Source organism: Triticum urartu, chromosome 3 (genome assembly GCF_003073215.2).
Source record: "Triticum urartu cultivar G1812 chromosome 3, Tu2.1, whole genome shotgun sequence".
In the NCBI taxonomy this organism is placed as follows: Eukaryota; Viridiplantae; Streptophyta; class Magnoliopsida; order Poales; family Poaceae; genus Triticum; species Triticum urartu.
In genome coordinates this window covers 145523959-145544982 of record NC_053024.1, presented here as the reverse complement: position 1 = coordinate 145544982, position 21024 = coordinate 145523959, and the positions used below count along the sequence as shown (strand labels likewise).

At 45.7% G+C, this 21024-nt stretch overlaps 1 protein-coding gene across 2 annotated transcripts; it reads left to right on the top strand.

Moving 5' to 3' along the window:
* The first annotated feature begins 16910 nt into the window (after nt 1–16910).
* LOC125543337 lies at nt 16911–20777 on the top strand. Of its 2 annotated transcripts, none has more exons than XM_048706653.1 (8): nt 16911–17254; nt 17334–17396; nt 17480–17638; nt 17714–17896; nt 17984–18114; nt 19255–19423; nt 19532–19661; nt 20449–20777. In XM_048706653.1, the coding sequence occupies exons 1-8, from the start codon at nt 17024–17026 to the stop codon at nt 20649–20651; spliced, it is 1269 nt and encodes a 422-aa protein (XP_048562610.1). In that variant the 5' UTR covers nt 16911–17023; the 3' UTR covers nt 20652–20777. The 2 variants fall into 2 exon arrangements, with proteins under 2 accessions (XP_048562610.1, XP_048562609.1); XM_048706652.1 differs by having other exon boundaries at nt 17978–18114.
* Nucleotides 20778–21024: the final 247 nt, after the last annotated feature.

The window sequence follows — 21024 nt, the reverse complement described above, 5'->3', positions numbered from 1 at the left end:
AGTACTAGATACTCAAGATGTCCATAACCGGGGACACGGCTAACCATGATTAGTTTATACACTCTGCAGAGGTTTGCGCACTTTTCCTCACAAGACTCGATCGCCTCCGTTTGGTTTCTCGCACTACATGGTGTTTGAGAAACGGATGACCGAGACATAGTCTTTCAGAAGCGCTAGCACCTTACGATGGATAGACCGTTACACCTACTTTCCCCTACATCTGCTAGTCTACCCTGTAAGAGTTCGCACGACTTAATCAACTATGCTAGAGCCCATAATAGCTTGTGGCTGAACACGGAAGTTTCTAGTATGAAAAATCTCATGATCCCTTTGGGCCTGGGTGGCGGTCCAAAAGAAAACAGGCAATCCTGGAATACCCAGGTACCTCAATCCACCCACATGTGTGTTTAAGTTGCCATCTTAGATAAACCATTAATTAACAAACTCACATCTGTCATTGATATTCACTCACCCAATCCACGTCTATTAGCATAGCATGGCATAATAGGCAAACGTAGAAGTAACTCCCAAAGGTTTGATAATACAACAGGTAATAGGTACTACCTCAACTACTTCCCAAACCCACAATTTAATTAGATCCTAATCATGCAATGTGTGAGGATTGATCTAATGCAATAAAACTGGGTAGTTGGAAAGCATGATCAAAGTGTTACTTGCCTTGCCGATGATCCGTGAAACCTAGAGATTCGAAGTAACAGGCGGCGCACTCCGGGTATTCTATCGCAGACAAACAAACAAGCATACAATAAGTACTCAACTAATGCACAGGTAAAACTCAAATAAGAGATCTAACCAGAAGGTTCAACTTAAGAACTCCGGTTTGCAAAAAGAATCAAATCAAACGAAGCAACGAAAGTCAAACGGCGAAAGAAACAAACTTCGTTCTACTAATCTGGATCTAGGTCAAATTTTACAGAAGCAAAAACTTGTTTGAGTTGGTTAAACGGATAGAGGGTTTCGAGACGAAACTCCAGGCGCTTGAATCGCCTGATTCCGATAAACGAGCGAAAAGTTATACTAAAACAAAAATCGGATCAGAAATCACGATCAGAACAATCGCAGATTTAATCCAAGAAAAGAAAAACGACGAACGTTCGCTAGAACGAACGAACGCTCGCTATTTAAATAAATCGGAAAAACCGATCTATTTAAAAAAACCGAAACTAAAAAAATGAACAAAACCGTCGAAAAAACCGAACGGTTTTTGGGGAAAACCGGCGACTGAAAAAAAAACTACCTCCGTCAACTCCGGCGATGGATCCGGCGGGCGGCGGCGGTGCTCCGGTGGCGGCGGCGGTCGGCGGCGGCGGGGCGGCGGCGCGGGGCGGCGACGGCGGCGAAGGCGGCGGCGGCGGCGCTAGGGTTTGGGAGTTCCCGGGCTGGGCTCCCTGGCTTATAAAGCCTGGACGGGCCTAGTGTCCGGGTTGGACACGGCCCGTATGTCGGTTGCGTTTTTTTTCAAAAATATTTCGCGTAGAAAAACAAATAAAAGAAATACTAAACGGACTCCAAAAATCCCGAAATAAATTTTCCCCGGTTTCTAAAATCAAGCCGGACAGAGTGAACATTTATTTGAGGCCTAAATGCAATTTTGAAAAACGCGCATTTTTCGTAAATTCAAATAAAATAACACAAAACTCCGAAATAAAATCTTATTTGATTCTATTATTAAATCCTCAATATTTCTTTATTTTGGGAAAGTCATTTTATTCCCTCTCTCATATTTTTGTAATAGAAATAATTGATGATAAAATAATTAAAATCAAATGATCCTATTCTCAAAGTTTGAGAAAACTCAAATATGAAAATAACGAAATCCCCAACTCTCTCCGTGGGTCCTTGAGTTGCGTAGAATTTCTATGATCAAACCAAAAGCAAATAAAGTATGGTATGCAATCCCAACGATGACCTCGCGCGCGAACGACAACTGCGTGAGCATCGCCGCGCCAACGGACTCTGCTTCAAATGCGGCGATCGCTACTCACACGACCATCGATGCAAGCCGGCCACACAACTGCTCACGATCCAAGTTGGCGACTATGGGGAAGTGCTTATTGACGACGCGGTGCACGCCCTGGACTTGCTCGATGCCCCGGTGGAGCAGGATCCCACGCCTGAGTGTTGCGTGCTCTCCACCCATGCGGTCGCCGGTACCGAGTCACCGCGCACCATCCGTCTGCGTGCACTCATCGGCAATCAAGTCATGTTGCTTCTGGTGGACTCGGGGAGCACGCACAGCTTCGTCTCCAAGGCGTTCGCCGTGCGCGTGCACGCTCCAACCGTTTCAGTGCCCGCAGTGGAGGTTCGCGTGGCCAACGGCGCGCGCATGACCTGTAACAGCATGGTACAAGGCCTGAACTGGTGGATTCAGGGCCACACCTTCACCACTAACATGCGGCAACTGGAGTTGGGTGCGTACGACGGTGTGCTCGGTATGGACTGGCTGGAGCAGTTCAGCCCGATGAGTTGCCACTGGCTCGACAAGACGCTGACCTTCGAGCACCACGACGCCATGATCACCCTACAAGGTGTTCGACCGAAGCAGCACGAGCGGGTGGAGGAAATCGAACCAGACCAATTGCGCAAATGGCAAGCCGACAACGACATTTGGTACATGGTGTTGGAAATATGCCCTAGAGGCAATAATAAATTAGTTATTATTATATTTCCTTGTTCATGATAATCGTTTATTATCCATGCTAGAATTGTATTGATAGGAAACTCAGATACATGTGTGGATACATAGACAACACCATGTCCCTAGTAAGCCTCTAGTTGACTAGCTCGTTGATCAATAGATGGTTACGGTTTCCTGACCATGGACATTGGATGTCATTGATAACGGGATCACATCATTAGGAAAATGATGTGATGGACAAAGACCCAATCCTAAGCCTAGCACAAGATCATGTAGTTCGTATGCTAAAGCTTTTCTAATGTCAAGTATCATTTCCTTAGACCATGAGATTGTGCAACTCCCGGATACTGTAGGAGTGCTTTGGGTGTGCCAAACGTCACAACGTAACTGGGTGGCTATAAAGGTACACTACATGTATCTCTGAAAGTGTCTGTTGGGTTGGCACGAATCGAGACTGGGATTTGTCACTCCGTATAAACGGAGAGGTATCTCTGGGCCCACTCGGTAGGACATCATCATAATGTGCACAATGTGATCAAGGAGTTGATCGCGGAATGATGTGTAACGAAACGAGTAAAGAGACTTGCCGGTAACGAGATTGAACAAGGTATCAGGATACCGACGATCGAATCTCGGGCAAGTATCGTACCGCTAGACAAAGGGAATTGTATACGGGATTGATTAAGTCCTTGACATCGTGGTTCATCCGATGAGATCATCGTGGAACATGTGGGAGCCAACATGGGTATCCAGATCCCGCTGTTGGTTATTGACCGGAGAGTCATCTCGGTCATGTCTGCATGTCTCCCGAACCCGTAGGGTCTACACACTTAAGGTTCGGTGACGCTAGGGTTATAGAGATATTAGTATGCGGTAACCCGAAAGTTGTTCGGAGTCCCAGATGAGATCCCGGATGTCACGAGGAGTTCCGGAATGGTCCGGAGGTAAAGATTTATATATGGGAAGTCCTATTTTGGTCACCGAAAAAGTTTCGGGTTTTATCGGTAACGTACCGGGACCACCGGGAGGGTCCCGGGGGTCCACCAAGGGGGTACACCTGCCCCGGGGGGGCACATGGGCTGTAGGGGTGTGCGCCTTGTCCTATATGGGCCAAGGGCACCAGCCCCAAGAGGCCCATGCGCCAAGAGATGAGGGAAAGGAAGAGTCCTAAAGGGGGAAGGCACCTCCTAGGTGCCTTGGGGAGGATGGACTCCTTCCTTGGCCGCACCATTCCTTGGAGGAAGGGCCAAGGCTGCGCCCCCCCTCTCCCTTGGCCCTATATATAGTGGGGGAAGGGAGGGCAGCAACACCTAAGCCCTGGCGCCTCCCTCTCCCTCCCATGACACATCTTCCTCCTCCCGCAGCGCTTGGCGAAGCCCTGTTGGAATCCCGCTACTTCCACCACCACGCCGTTGTGCTGCTGGATCTCCATCAACCTCTCCTCCCCCCTTGCTGGATCAAGAAGGAGGAGACGTCGCTGCTCCGTACGTGTGTTGAACGCGGAGGTGCTGTCCGTTCGGCGCTAGGATCATCGGTGATTTGGATCACAACGAGTACGACTCCATCAACCCCGTTCTCTTGAACGCTTCCGCGCGTGATCTACAAGGGTATGTAGATACACTCCTCTCTCGTTGCTAGATGACTCCATAGATAGATCTTGGTGACACGTAGGAAAATTTTGAATTTATGCTACGTTCCCCAACAGTGGTATCAGAGCTAGGTCTATGCGTAGTTTCTATGCACGAGTAGAACACAAAGTAGTTGTGGGCATTGATTTTGTTCAATATGCTTACCGTTACTAGTCCAATCTTGATTCGGTGGCATTGTGGGATGAAGCGGCCCGAGCCGACCTTACACGTACTCTTACGTGAGACTGGTTCCACCGACTGACATGCACTAGTTGCATAAGATGGCTAGCGGGTGTCTGTCTCTCCCACTTTAGTCGGATCGGATTCGATGAAAAGGGTCCTTATGAAGGGTAAATAGCAATTGGCATATCATGTTGTGGTTTTGCGTAGGTAAGAAATGTTCTTGCTAGAAACCCATAGCAGCCACGTAAAACATGCAAACAACAATTAGAGGACGTCTAACTTGTTTTTGCAGGGTATGCTATGTGATGTGATATGGCCAAAGGATGTGATGAATGATATATGTGATGTATGAGATGATCATGTTCTTGTAATAGGAATCACGACTTGCATGTCAGTGAGTATGACAACCGGCAGGAGCCATAGGAGTTGTCTTAATTTATTTATGACCTGCATGTCAACATAAACGTCATGTAATTACTTTACTTTATTGCTAACCGTTAGCTGTAGTAGTAGAAGTAATAGTTGACGAGACAACTTCATGAAGACACGATGATAGAGATCATGATGATGGAGATCATGGTGTCATGCCGGTGACGATGATGATCATGGAGCCCCGAAGATGGAGATCAAGAGGAGCAAAGTGATGATGGCCATATCATGCCACTATTTGATTGCATGTGATGTTTATCATGTTTATGCATCTTGTTTACTTAGAACGACGGTAGTAAATAAGATGATCCCTCATAATAATTTCAAGAAAGTGTTCCCCCTAACTGTGCACCGTTGCGACAGTTCGTTGTTTCGAAGCACCACGTGATGATCGGGTGTTAGATTCTAACGTTCACATACAACGGGTGTAAGACAGATTTACACACGCGAAACACTTAGGTTGACTTGACGAGCCTAGCATGTACAGACATGGCCTCGGAACACAAGAGACCGAAAGGTCGAGCATGAGTCGTATGGTAGATACGATCAACATGAAGATGTTCACCGATGATGACTAGTCCGTCTCACGTGATGATCGGACACGGCTTAGTTGACTCGGATCATGTAATCACTTAGATGACTAGAGGGATGTCTATCTGAGCGGGAGTTCACAAGATGAACTTAATTATCCTGAACATAGTCAAAAGGTCTTCGCAAATTATGTCGTAGCTCGCGCTTCAGTTCTACTGTTTAGATATGTTCCTAGAGAAAATTTAGTTGAAAGTTGATAGTAGTAATAATGCGGACTAGGTCCATAAACTGAGGTTTGTCCTCATTGCTTCATAGAAGGCTTATGTCCTTAATGCACCGCTCAGTGTGCTGAACCTCGAACGTTGTCTATGGATGTTGCGAACATCTGACATACACATTTTGATAACTACGTGATAGTTCAGTTAAACGGCTTAGAGTTGAGGCACCGAAGACGTTTTGAAACGTCGCGAAACATATGAGATGTTTTGAGGGATGAAATTGGGATTTCAGGCTCGTGCCCACGTCAAGAGGTATAAGACCTCCGACGATTTTCTTAGCCTGCAAACTAAGGGAGAAAAGCTCAATTGTTGAGCTTGTGCTCAGATTGTCTGAGTACAACAATCGCTTGAATCAAGTGGGAGTTGATCTTCCAAATGAAATAGTGATAGTTCTCCGAAGTCATTACCACCAAGCCACTAGAGCTTCGTGATGAACTATAATATATCAGGGACATATATGATGATCCTTGAGATATTCGCGATGTTTGACACCACAAAAGTAGAAATCAAGAAGGAGCATCAATTGTTGATGGTTGGTGAAACCACTAGTTTCAAGAAGGGCAAGGGCAAGAAGGGATACTTCATGAAACGGCAAATCAGCTGCTGCTCTAGTGAAGAAACCCAAGGTTGAACCCAAACCCGAGACTAAGTGCTTCTGTAATAAGGGGAACAGCCACTGGAGCAGAATTACCCTAGATACTTGGTAGATAAGAAGGCTGGCAAGGTCGATAGAAGTATATTGGATGTATTATGTTAATGTGTACTTTACTAGTACTCCTAGTAGCACCAGGGTATTAGATACCGGTTCGGTTGCTAAGTGTTAGTAACTCGAAATAAAAGCTACAGAATAAACGGAGACTAGCTAAAGGTGAGATGACGATATGTGTTGGAAGTATTTCCAAGGTTGATCAAATATCGTACGCTCCCTCTACCATCGAGATTGGTGTTTGCGTTGAGCATAGACATGATTGGATTATGTCTATCGCAATACGGTTATTCATTTAAAGAGAATAATAGTTACTCTGTTTATTTGAATAATACCTTCAATGGTCTTACACCTGAAATGAATGGTTTATTGGATCTCGATCGTAGTGATACACATGTTGATGCCAAAAGATAGTAATGATAGTACCACCTACTTGTGGCACTGCCACGTAAGTCATATCGGTATAAAACGCATGAAGAAGCTCCATGTTGATGGATCTTTGGGCTCACTTGTTTTGAAAGGTTTGAGACATGCGAACCATGTCTATTGGTGTATATGCATGAAGAAACTCCATGCAAATGGACCGTTTGGACTCACTTGATTTTGAATCACTTGAGACATGCAAATCATACCACATGGGCAAGATGACTGAAAGCCTCGTTTTCAGTAAAATGGAACTAGAAAGCAACTTGTTGGAAGTAATACATTTTGATGTGTGCAATCCAATGAGTGCTGAGGCATGTAGTGGATATCGTTATGTTCTTACTTCACAGATGATTTGAGTAGATGTTGAGTATATTTACTTGATGAATCACGAGTCTGAATTATTGAAAGGTTCAAGTAATTTCAGGGTGAAGTTGAAAGATCGTCGTGACAAGAGGATAAAATATCTATGATATGATCATAGAGATGAATATCGGAATTACGAGTTTGGCACAGAATTAAGACATTGTGGAAATTGTTTCACAACTAATACATCCTGAAACACCATAGTGTGATGGTGTGTCCGAACTACATAACTGCACCCTATTGGATATGATGCATACCATGATGTCTCTTATCGAATTGCCACGATAGTTTATGGGTTAGGCATTAAAGACAACCACATTCACTTTAAATAGGGCACCACGTAATTCCGATGAGATGACACCATATGAACTATGGTTTAGAGAAACCTAAGCTGTCATTTCTTAGAAGTTTGGGGCTGCGACGCTTATGTGAAAAAGTTTCAGGCTGATAAGCTCGAACCCAAAGCGGATAAATGCATCTTCATAGGACACCCAAAACAGTTGGGTATACCTCCTGTCTCAGATCCGAAAGCAATAAGGGATTGTTTCTAGAATCGGGTCCTTTCTCAAGGAAAAGTTTCTCTCGAAAGAATTGAGTGGGAGGATGGTGGAGACTTGATGAGGTTATTGAACCGTCTCTTCAACTAGTGTGTAGCAGGGCACAGGAAGTTGTTCCTGTGGAACCTACACCAATTGAAGTGGAAGCTTATGATAGTGATCATGAAACTTCAGATCAAGTCACTAACAAACCTCGTGGGATGACAAGGATGCGTACTACTTCAGAGTGGTACGTAATCCTGTCTTGGAAGTCATGTTGCTAGACAGCAATGAACCTACGAGCTATGGAGAAGCAATGGTGGGCCCGGATTCTGATAAATGGCTCGAGGCCATAAAATCCGAGAGAGGATCCATGTATGAAAACAAAGTGTAGACTTTGGAAGAACTAATTGATGGTCGTAAGGCTGTTAGGTACATATGGATTTTAAAAGGAAGACGGACAATGATGGTAAGTATCACCATTAAGAAAGCTCGACTTATCGTTAAGATGTTTTCCGACAAGTTCAAGGAGTTGACTACGATGAGACTTTCTCACTCGTAGCGATGCCAAGAATCTGTTGGAATTATATTGGCGATTACTGCATTATTTATGAAATCTTGCAGATAGGATGTCAAAACATTGTTTCCTCGACGGTTTTCTTGAGGAAAGGTTGTATGTGATACAACCGGAAGGTTTTGTCAATCCTGAAAGATGCTAATAAGTATGCAAAGCTCCAGCAATCCTTCTAAGGACTGGAGTAAGCATCTCGGAGTTGGAATGTATGCTTTGATGAGATGATCAAAGATTTTGGGTGTATACAAAGTTTATGAGAAACTTGTATTTCCAAAGAAGTGAGTGGGAGCACTGTAGAATTTCTGATAAATATATGTTGTTGACATATTGTTGATCAGAAATGACGTAGAATTTCTGGAAAGCATATAGGGTTATTTGGAAAGTATTTTTCAATGGAAAGCCTGGATTAAGCTACTTGAACATTGAGCATCAAGATCTATAAGGATAGATCAAAATTCTTAATGGTACTTTCAAATGAGCACATACCTTGACATGATCTTGAAGGTGTTCAAGATGGACCAGTCAAAGAAGGAGTTCTTGCCTGAGTTGTAAGGTATGAAGTTAAGACTTAAAGCTCGACCACGGCAGAAGAAAGAGGAAGGACGAAGGTCGTCCCCTATGCTTTTGTCATAGGCTCTATACGGTATGCCATGCTGTGTACCGCACCTGAAGTGTGCCTTGCCATGAGTCAGTCAAGGGGTACAAGAGTGATCCAAGAATGGATCACAGGACAGCGGTCAAAGTTATCCTTAGTAACTAGTGGACTAAGGAATTTTCTCGATTATGGAGGTGGTAAAAGAGTTCGTCGTAAAGGGTTACGCCGATGCAGACTTTGACACTAATCCAGATTATTATGAGTAGTAAACTGGATTCGTATAGTAGAACAGTTGTTTGGAATAGTTCCAAATAGAACGTGGTAGCTGCATCTAGGAGATGACATAGAGATTTTTAAAGCACATACGGATCTAAAAGGTTCAGATCCGTTGACTATAACATCTCTCACAAGCATAACATGATCAAACCCAGAACTCATCGAGTGTTAATCACATGGTAATGTGAACTAGATTATCGACTCTAGTAGACTCTTTGGGTGTTAGTCACATGGGGATGTGACCTTGAGTGTTAATCACATATCGATGTGAACTGGATTATTGACTCTAGTGCAAGTGGGAGACTGTTGGAAATATGCCCTAGAGGCAATAATAAATTAGTTATTATTATATTTCCTTGTTCATGATAATCGTTTATTATCCATGCTAGAATTGTATTGATAGGAAACTCAGATACATGTGTGGATACATAGACAACACCATGTCCCTAGTAAGCCTCTAGTTGACTAGCTCGTTGATCAATAGATGGTTACGGTTTCCTGACCATGGACATTGGATGTCATTGATAACGGGATCACATCATTAGGAAAATGATGTGATGGACAAAGACCCAATCCTAAGCCTAGCACAAGATCATGTAGTTCGTATGCTAAAGCTTTTCTAATGTCAAGTATCATTTCCTTAGACCATGAGATTGTGCAACTCCCGGATACCGTAGGAGTGCTTTGGGTGTGCCAAACGTCACAACGTAACTGGGTGGCTATAAAGGTACACTACAGGTATCTCCGAAAGTGTCTGTTGGGTTGGCACGAATCGAGACTGGGATTTGTCACTCCGTGTAAACGGAGAGGTATCTCTGGGCCCACTCGGTAGGACATCATCATAATGTGCACAATGTGATCAAGGAGTTGATCGCGGGATGATGTGTTATGAAACAAGTAAAGAGACTTGCCGGTAACGAGATTGAACAAGGTATCGGGATACCGACGATCGAATCTCGGGCAAGTATCGTACCGCTAGACAAAGGGAATTGTATACGTGATTGATTAAGTCCTTGACATCGTGGTTCATCCGATGAGATCATCGTGGAACATGTGGGAGCCAACATGGGTATCCAGATCCCGCTGTTGGTTATTGACCGGAGAGTCATCTCGGTCATGTCTGCATGTCTCCCGAACCCGTAGGGTCTACACACTTAAGGTTCGGTGACGCTAGGGTTATAGAGATATTAGTATGCGGTAACCCAAAAGTTGTTCGGAGTCCCGGATGAGATCCCGTACGTCACGAGGAGTTCCGGAATGGTCCGGAGGTAAAGATTTATATATGGGAAGTCCTATTTTGGTCACCGGAAAAGTTTCGGGTTTTATCGGTAACGTACCGGGACCACCGGGAGGGTCCCGGGGGTCCACCAAGGGGGTCCACCTGCCCCGGGGGGCCACATGGGCTGTAGGGGTGTGCGCCTTGGCCTATATGGGCCAAGGGCACCAGCCCCAAGAGGCCCATGCGCCAAGAGATGAGGAAAAGGAAGAGTCCTAAAGGGGGAAGGCACCTCCTAGGTGCCTTGGGGAGGATGGACTCCTCCCTTGGCCGCACCCTTCCTTGGAGGAAGGGCCAAGGCTGCGCCCCCCTCTCCCTTGTCCCTATATATAGTGGGGGAAGGGAGGGCAGCAACACCTAAGCCCTGGCGCCTCCCTCTCCCTCCCATGACACATCTCCCTCCTCCCGCAGCGCTTGGCGAAGCCTTGTTGGAATCCCGCTACTTCCACCACCACGCCGTCGTGCTGCTGGATCTCCATCAACCTCTCCTCCCCCCTTGCTGGATCAAGAAGGAGGAGACGTCGCTGCTCCGTACGTGTGTTGAACGCGGAGGTGCCGTCCGTTCGGCGCTAGGATCATCGGTGATTTGGATCACGACGAGTACGACTCCATCAACCCCGTTCTCTTGAACGCTTCCGCGTGCGATCTACAAGGGTATGTAGATCCACTCCTCCCTCGTTGCTAGATGACTGCATAGATAGATCTTGGTGACACGTAGGAAAATTTTGAATTTATGCTACGTTCCCCAACACATGGTCGTGCTGGATTTGTCCCGCTCACCTGAGCCGCAGGCGGCCAAAATCACACCAAGTGTGCAGAGCGTCCTGACGGACTTCGCTGATGTGTTCGCTGAACCCAAGGGCCTGCCTCCTCACCGTCGCTATGATCATGCTATCACCCTGGTGGACGACGCGCGCCCCGCGAACTCGTGGCCGTACCGTTACTCGCCCTTGCAGAAGGACGAGATCGAGCGCCAAGTTCAAGAGATGCTTCAGCCAGGTGTCATTGAACACAATATGAGCCCGTTCGCCGCGCCCGTGCTGCTCGTCAAGAAGAAGGATGGCACCTGGCGCTTTTGCGTCGACTATCCCCGGCTCAACGACGCTACGGTCAAGAACAAGTTTCCCCTGCCCATAGTGGACGAACTGCTCGATGAGCTGGCTGGAGCAGCATTCTTCTCCAAGCTGGACCTCCGCGCTAGCTACCACCAGATATGCATGCGCGTGGGCGACGAAGAGAAGACGGCGTTCAAAATGCACCATGGCCATTTCCACTTCATGGTCATGCCATTCGGGCTGACGAACGCGCTGGCCACGTTCCAGTGCCTGATGAACGCAATCTTCGCCAAGTACGTGTGCAAGTTCGTAATTATCTTCTTGGATGACATCTTGATCTTCAGTGAAACGCTGGAGGAGCACCTGGAACATCTTCGTCCCGTTCTCGCTCTTCTTCGCGAGCACCAGCTGTACGCCAAGGAGTCCAAGTGCTCATTCGCGCAAGACAACATCTCCTACCTCGGCCATATCATTTCCAAGGACGGTGTCGCCACGGACCCTGAGAAGACGCAAGCTATGGTGGCATGGCCGACGCCAAAAACTGACACCGAGCTGCGCGACTTCCTCGGCCTCACCGGCTACTACCGCAAGTTTATTGCACACTACGGCATCATTGCCAAGCCGCTCACAAGCCTACTGACCAAGAAGGGCTTCGAGTGGACTGAGAAGGCACAAGTGGCGTTCGATCTCCTCAAGCGCGCCATGGTGACCGCGCTAGTGCTCGCGCTCCCCGATTTCACGAGACCGTTCGCGATTGAGACGGATGCGTGCGACACCAGTGTCGGCGCGGTGCTGGCACAGGATGGGCACCCGGTGGCGTTTCTCAGCAAGGCCCTGGGAGTGCGCAATCAGAAGCTGTCGGCGTATGAGAAGGAGTTCCTCGCCGTCATGATGGCCGTCGAGAAATGGCGCGCATATCTGCAACGGGGCCCCTTCACCATCGTCACCGATCACAAGAGTCTCTGCAACTTGCAAGATCAGTAGCTCGCCACTGATTTGCAATGCAAGGCCATGGCCAAGCTGGTGCGCTTGCAGTTCCAGTTCCGCTACAGACGCGGCAGCGACAATGGAGCCACGGATGCTCTCTCTCGTGTGGGCGCGACCCTGAACCTCGACGCGCTCTCCATCTGCCAGCCGGCATGGGTGCAAGAGGTGGCCAACTCCTACGCCACGGACGCCGATGCACAGGATCATCTGGCGCGCCTTGCAATCCACAGTCTCGATGACGACGGCTACGAGCTCTACAAAGGCTCATCCGCAAGCAGGAACACTTGTGGATCGGCAAGAACACGGCTCTCCGCACCAAGATCATTAGCGCTCTGCACGACAGCGCGCTGGGTGGCCACTCTGGCGCGACGGCCACCTACCAGCGCATCAAGAAGCTCTTCATCTGGGACGGATTGAAGATCGACGTCTCCGACTACGTGCGGCAGTGCTCTGTGTGCCAGCATGCCAAACACGAGCAGTCCAAGCCGGCAGGCACGCTCGCGCCCCTGCCAGTGCCAACTGCTCCCTGGCGCGACCTCACCATGGATTTCGTGGAAGGGTTACCATCATCAGAGGGCTTCGATTCAATCATGGTAGTCGTGGATCGGCTGACCAAATCTGCGCACTTCATTCCGCTTCGGCACCCGTTCAAGGCTCCTCAGGTCGCCAAGGTCTTCTGGGATCAGATCGTCAAGCTGCACGGCATCCCCAGCTCCATCATCTCCGACCGCGACCGCGTCTTCACCAGCGCTCTCTGGCGCGAACTCTTCGCCAGCGCGGGCACCAAGTTACTCTTCTCCACGGCTTACCACCCCCAAACGGACGGCCAGAGCGAACATGTCAACCAGTGCATGGAGATGTACTTGCGCTGCGCCGTGCACGACTCGCCTAGGCAATGGCACCGCTGGCTACCTACAACGGAATTCTGGTACAACTCGTCGTTCCACTCCTCAATCAAGTGCACCCCCTTCAAAGCTCTGTATGGCGTTGAACCCAACCTGGGCGCCATGACACTTTGGGACGACAAGAAGGTGCCCATCATCGACGGCAAACCCTGGGACTGGGGCCTGCACACGGCACGACTAGGCGAACAAATTCTTCGCGCCCAACATCGCTTCAAGAAACAGGCGGACAAGCATCGCTCCGAGCGCTCCTTCGAGGTGGGCGACAAGGTTCTTCTCAAACTCCAGCCCTACGCGCAGTCTTCGGTGGCGAACAGACCATGCGCCAAGTTGGCATACAAGTTCTTTGGGCCATTTGTGGTGCTGGACAGAATCGGCAAGCTGGCGACAAACTGGAGCTGCCAGCGGACAGCAGAATCCACCCCGTCTTCCACGTCTCTCAGCTCAAGCCGTTCACTCCCAACTACACACCGGTCTTCTCCGAGCTGCCCCGACCGCCCGACCTCGCCGGCCACGACGATGAACCAGTGGAGATTGTCAAGCGCCGCATGGTCAAGCGGGGCGCAAGTGCTCTGGTGCAAGTCAAGGTGCGATGGCGCAGTGGCGAGGCAGCAACTACTTGGGAGGACTACGATACCCTCCGCCCCGTTTCCCTCAAGCAGCAGCCTGGGACGCGCCAGCGGCTGGCGATGACGACGTTCCTGAAGATGGCGCTTGTTTTGAAGAAGAGGGGAATGTCACACCGGCATCATCAGGACCTGATGCGGTGGACGTGTGATTCGGTGGGCCCCGCTGCCTACTGGCACGGACCCACCTGTAAGGCGAGTTGCCAAGTGTTGCCTGACTATATAGCCAGCTGGAGCGAGTAGGTGTGCGTGTGTGGAAATTATGTCAAGTCTCTGAACCTCTCACCTAATCTGTACCTCCTCCCTTGGAAAGAAATCCCCCTTCTCCAAGTCTCGATCTCATCCCCCTTCCCCTCTCCGATCCCTTGCAAGGATGAGCTCGTGACATGCATGCCTGATAAAAAGCAGTGCCTGAAAGTTGCCTGAAAATTTGCTATTTTCTGCCTGGCCAGCCATGCCTGAAAGTGTAGTGTTTGGTTGAAGGCCTTGTGCCTGGGTTAGACAAGAACATGTGAAGGGTCAAATCGTGTACTGGTTTTGAATGTGAAACGTCACATCACACGCTTTATACAGGCGCCATTGTTCGCACCAGGCGCTAGGACAAGGACGCCTGGCCCAGGCTAACTAACCTGCCTGGGTACCAAGCCAGGCTAATTAAGTTGCGGTATGTCCAGGCCAGGCCACATCATGCTTTATCCAGGACATGAAGCAAACATCCTCCAGGCAAGCTCCTGGCCAGGCACCGAACGGCCAGGACGTGAACCAAATTAGGACACTAGTCCTCGGTGATCTCGTCGCAAGTAACACACAGGTGAAAGATGATTAATATTTTGATGCACGGTTTGAAAGCAATGCATTTTAATATTTTAGGGGAAAAAATCACATGACAAAATGACATAATTTTATTTCTTTGTATGCGAACTGTGGTGTCCGGGCCGAGTCGAAAAAGTGACAAGCACGCGTTCACCATTTAGCATTTACGAAAAGAAATATTCCAATTCGCTGGAGGGAATAGATGCACCCCTTTTGAGTGGGGTGATAACCTAAGCTTTCTAACTCCATGATACAAGAATCTTCCTATTGAATGCTCTGTGCGTTAAAATAGCGGAAAAGTGAACAAGGGGTTGCCTCGCTTCCTCCACTTTTCCCAGCGATTTTTTGCTAGTTTTTTCAAGTTTCCATTGAGTTTCCAGTTGAGTTATTTTGTTTTTTCATTTGGATTTTTTTACAAAAATATGATTTTTAAAAAAATGCATACGTTTTTATTTTTTTCATAATAAAAAATATATTCTTGGATTTGTTTCATATATTATAAAATCAATTGTTGAATTAGAGAAAGGTAAAATAAAAACAGAAGAAAATATAGGAAAAACAATAGGAAAACAAAATAAAAAGAGAAAAAAAGAACAAAAAAGAATTAAACCAAGAAAAAATTGACAAAACAAAAACCAAATGGAAACCTGAACCAAAAGAACCCCGACAAAAAAAATACATTTTTAACAGAAAAAGAACAAACACATGGCCCGGTCCGCTCGCCTCCCTGTGCGATTACGGACAATACATTGTAATGAGAAACATATTGGTTTTTCCATGATACAATGCTAGTCACGTTACTAATAGAGTCGTTAATGGGTCATACTTACAAAGTGAGGCATGGGTTTTCCATCTCACCTTTCTTATTTAAACGTGTTTGGTTCAAGCAAATTAGTGATAGGGGAGTTTAAGGGGTACTAGACATATGCTCTATTGTTTGGTTGAGGGGCAAGAAAGTTGAGGAGGGAAGGGGAAATGAATTAAGGAGGCGAGGCTAATCAAGTTCAAAAGGGAAAAAAAGAGGCGAGGCTAATTTCCACATATCCCTTTCCTAGTTTCAGGTGGGATGGCTAAATTACCACTAGAAAATTTGAACCACACATCAAGCATGGGTTTGAGATGGATAATCTATTTTCCAAAGCCTAAATCTCATTCCCTGTTTCTCAGGCTGCCAAACATGCTGTGAGGGAATGTTTTCCGTCTTGTCTTAATTAATCACTCACTTTAGAAAAAATCAGCTATCTTACTTTCTAGTTTTATCTTTTCTTTCTTGATTTTCCAATTTCCATTTTTGAGGGGGTTTCTCTTTTCTTTCCTATTATTTTTCTTTTCTATTTTTTATGGTTTAGCATTTTCTCTTTTGTAAAAATATATCGATTTCTATTACCTCCATCCCAAAAATCTTGGCTTAGATTTTTCTAGATACAGATGTATCTAAACACTAAACGTGTCTAGATAAATCCATATCTAGACTAATCTAAGACAAGTAATTCAGGACAGAGGGAGTATTTCATTAATATGCAATTTTTCTTCAATGCGTGAGTACTTTTATAAAATTACATTAATATTTTTTTCAACTGCATAAATACTCTTAAAAATTATTTGTGCATTATTAAAATTCATAAACAGTTTTTTAAACTAAAAACACTTTTAAATTACATGAAATATTTTGGAAATATGTGTACACTTTTTCTAATGAAATGGACATTTTTTAAAATTACATAAACACTTTATTTCCATGAAACCTTTAATAAAATATTGAAATGTCCTTTAAATTTAACTAACATTTTTCTTAAATTGCGTAAGTTTTTTAAATTCATATTTTTTTATGTATGCATATTATTATAACACATGATTATTTTTATTCCACTGAAAACAGATGATTATTTTTATTCCACTGAAAACAAATGATTATTTTTATATTATCTAACAGAATTCCAGATAATCAAGAAACAATGTATGGTGGGCCGCACCGATTGCGGGCCGTTCAGGCAGCGCTGTGGGCGGCCCCGTGCTTAACGCTCGCAGGAAGCAGCGTATAGCACAGCCCTTTGTTCCCCTCAAAAAAAAAAACACAGCCCTTTGTTCTCTTCCAATCTCTTTTGCAGTTCGTTCCCTTCCCCGGCGAGCCCACCGCCGCAGCGACATCTCGCGTGCCACCGAGGCGCCGGAGTTTGATTATGGCATCCAACGATGGTGAGGGCGGAGAAGAAGGTTGGGAGGCAGCGGTGCGAGCGGAGGTGGGCGGTGCGAGCTGGTGGGACGATCCAGACGGCGCCGACCTCCACGCCAGGTTCAAGGCCTTCACGGGGCAGCGCCGCGACTGGCCCGAGCCCAAGCTCCTCTTCTGGAAGGACCTCCTCCTGCGCGTCGCCCGACGCCTCCGACTCTGCTCCGCCCCCGCCCACTTGGTAAGTGACCCCCACCTCAAATGCGAGGGTTCGTTTGCTTTCTCTCCGGAGACCATGACGGCGACGGCGACTGCCGCAGGTGACGAGCGTTTGGTTTGCCCGCCCCGGAGGCATCACGCCGCTCTGCTTGCCGCAAGTTCTGGTCAGTTTCTACATCAACCTCACTGTATGTACAGCGTGTGCTATCGCCGTGAGCTAGTGACAATTTTTTTCTGGACATTTCAGGAGGAGATGCGTGCCGATGGGGAGATACTGCTTAAATCCGAGCTAATTGTTCCGACCGCAGGCGGCTTGTATCAGCTGGTCAGGAGGGTAAGCCAGATGGCTATCTCAAGGCGTCCGATTGTACAGGAGGACATCCTTGTGTTTAGATCTTTGGTTGAGGTATAAATCCCTTTTTCGGGCAATGTTCTTAAGAGTGTTAGTATGCTGATTTGATGCCCTGCTATTCAATTGCAGGAACGGTTTGAGGACATTGCTACGCAGCTGAGAGGCTCCCATTGGACATCAACATGTGTCATTACTATGACTAAATTCAATAGCTTCTTTTACGGACGGGAGGATGCTCATGCAGCGTTGTGTTACTTGACGCAAAGTGGGAAAACACGGTATCTTGCGATCAGGAAGGAAGACCCAGTCGAGGTTCACGATTTTTTGTTCCATTTTCTGTGGCTTTGTTGCAGTGAGTTCCCTCATGTGTTAATACTTAAGTTGGGTGGCTAGCTTCAGGGTGTGAAGTTTCCACTTGTCTCTGCTCATGCTCCTGCCGTCTCGAAGTTTGACTGTGATACATTACACTTAGTTTGGCAAGAAGAGAAATTGCAGCAGCAGTTTGATGTGCTTGATCGCCGATGGGAAATGTTAGTCTACTTATTGATTTGCAATCTACCAAATTTGCATGAACTCTTATGTGTTGTGGTAGAACTCCTATGTAGATTGCATAGACCTAAGCCTACACATTCCAACAGCTGCTATTGTAGGGCAGTTTTACAACCAATGTATTTCAGATGACTAGTACTGGTGCCCTCACACATACCCCCCCCCCCCCCCCCCCCCCCCCCCCCCCGGCGCGCGCGCGTCCGGGTTTATTAGGCCCCCTCATATTTTGAGCCAAAGTTTGACCATACATTTGTGTAATAAAATATGATTTATATGTAGAAAAAGTGATATCAAACCTTCATTTGAATACGAATCCGACAATATAATTTCTATGACATATCACTTATATTTTGCTAACCAAATCTATGGTCAAAGCTTAACCCAAAATACAAGGGGCCTAATAAACCCTGACGGAGGTAGTAGTTGTCAAGGTCTTCATCATTGTTAGGGGTTGTTACTGTAGTTATTGTGATGACAATTTGTTCCACTGTTTACGTGAATGCTAATTAAACCATTAAATTTTTCTAGTTGCCAAACATGATCAACCTATTTCAAGAAAATAATGAACCTTGGAGATGTGATTCGTTGTAACGCCACAGCTCCTTGTAGGATGTCTACCCCACAAGTCGCACAAAATCACACTGTCAGGCTGAATCCATACCTTTTTCGGGTGGGTGAGAGGGGTGGTGGGGGTGGGGGGTGTTAGGTGTGTCCTTATTACGATTTCCATCAATACTCAAGTTTCAGATGTCTGATTCTGTCTTTTTGTCGAATACACAATATCCAATTCTCTGTCACTTGCTGCATCATTTTTGATATTGCTGCTTATGTTATGCTTTTGTAACTTAAGAGATGAGTGTGTACGTTCCAGTATGGTGTTTTTATTACTGTTTTTGGTGCTACATGATTTGCCTTTCCACATTTTTGAATTATGTCATATCTACAGGTATTGTTGATAATTCAGCATTAGTGAGATCTGAAATAAGTAAAGAATTAGTGAAGACTACATTAAGTGCCAAGTCCATGATCATGCTTTGATCTGAAGCTTCATTATTTTTATTTTGGTTGATTTGTTGAATGGTAATGCTAGAATTTGTATTAAATATCCATATTTTTTATAGTTCAAGGAGAGCGGCGTTAATGTCCTTCAAGGCCGGAGACAAACAGGGTGCTTTTCGTTATGTGAGGCAGTCTAAATTATTTTCAGAAAGCAGGAACAAATGTGCACAACTATTAGAGAGGGTTGAAGAAGTTATAAGCCTGATTGCTAGTGCTGAATCAACCAAACAGGTACTATAGTTTTACAAGAGACAGATGTCCAATCATAGATAGTCATGTAACCAAAAATGGACATGTTATATAAATAATTAACTCTTTACATGCGGTATCTTCTATTAGGTTTATGAAGCAATCCAAATTGGTATGAAAGCAATGAAGGAGCATAATGTCAGCATGGAGGACATTAATACCCACCTAAAGGAGGTTGATAACCTTGTTGCAGCACAAAGAAAAATTAACACTGCCTTAGGTAAGTTGTCAACTTGGAATTTCCAGCTTCCAGTTGAGGAAGTTTATCTTGTAGACATGAGATAGTTTCTTTTTCCTGTACGTGCTCTCTTTATACGTAGGGAGAAGTAATATGCAATTTGTCAGGAGTTCAGTTATATGCAAAGCTCTGTATAGTCGTAAGTTTGAGATTTTATGGGCTTATTCTTCCGTTGTCAACCAACCTGAAATATAGTGTAAGTCTTGCACATATCGGAACATTCAAAGCCCAACCCAGTCCAAATCTGATCCAACCCAAGTTCCCAAATGTAACTTTAGCCAGGCCAACCTACTGACTGGACTCTTCATTTTGCACCAAACCCAACCAGTCTGAATGGCTATGAAACCTAGTTTCAGATAATTTTGTGTTTTGGTTTGATCATCCGTTGACACGACACATATTTGAGTTCCATGTGCAGTCAGTTTTAGAGATAAAATGGATATGCATTATTTCTCACTGGTATTCATTTCTGTGCAAATGATCATGTTCTTAGTTGTACTTACTAGTCAGCGTGTACATCACTGTCCTAATCTTGTTTATGCTGTAAAATAATATTTTCCATGGTAAAATCATGCATACAGTTACTTATATATTTTATTATCTGGGTTTAGCCTCATAATGTATTTGGTTTAGATTTCTGTGCCCTACATACTATATATATAGGCCTTTGGGCAACGGAAGCAACTTTATTTTTCCTTAATTTGTGACAAGCCAATGGATCTTTATATGTAGGTAGTCTTTTTTATGTTCTGATCCAATTGTTATGCAGAATCAGCGCCTTTGGATTCATTGGCTGATGAAGAAGATATAGAAGAGGAATTCAGAAACCTCGAAGCAGAATTGGAGGATAAGGTTTCTCCTGTGCATGTTGAAGAACCAGAACCAGTTTTACATGCAAATGACGATTCACCTGATGAAACTGTCGAGTCACTGAGCAATAACCTGTCAAGCATGAAACTTGGGGCCATGTAATGCTCTTTTTTCTACTTGTTGAATGTGACATGTACATCATGTGATTTGGTATGTTTTGGCCTATCAACGTGTAATGTATGCCTTCTGATAACTAATATGAGTGACATGAACTTTTATTTGTGATAACTAATATGTGTGCCAGGAACTTTTAGGCCTTGTTTGGTAGCAAGGGGGATAACACCCAGGGCCACAAGCCCCTAGGGGTTATTTTCACATGCACATGAGATTCCCCACCAACCACAGGGAAAATTTCTGCAACCATTTGGCAACAGGCAACAGGGGGAGGAAACCCTTACCACTGAAGCAACCAGAAATTAGAAAAGGCAAGAATCAGAGAACTTCACTGAGAATCAGCATAATTTTCGAATTTTCT

Coding starts and splice junctions, on each gene's coding strand:
- LOC125543337 (XM_048706652.1), top strand. CDS start 17,024: ATGGCATCCAACGATGGTGAGGGCGGAGAAGAAGGTTGGGAGGCAGCG. Junction 17,639..17,713: donor TGTTTAGATCTTTGGTTGAG/GTATAAATCCCT, acceptor ATTCAATTGCAG/GAACGGTTTGAGGACATTGC. Junction 19,424..19,531: donor GTGCTGAATCAACCAAACAG/GTACTATAGTTT, acceptor ATCTTCTATTAG/GTTTATGAAGCAATCCAAAT.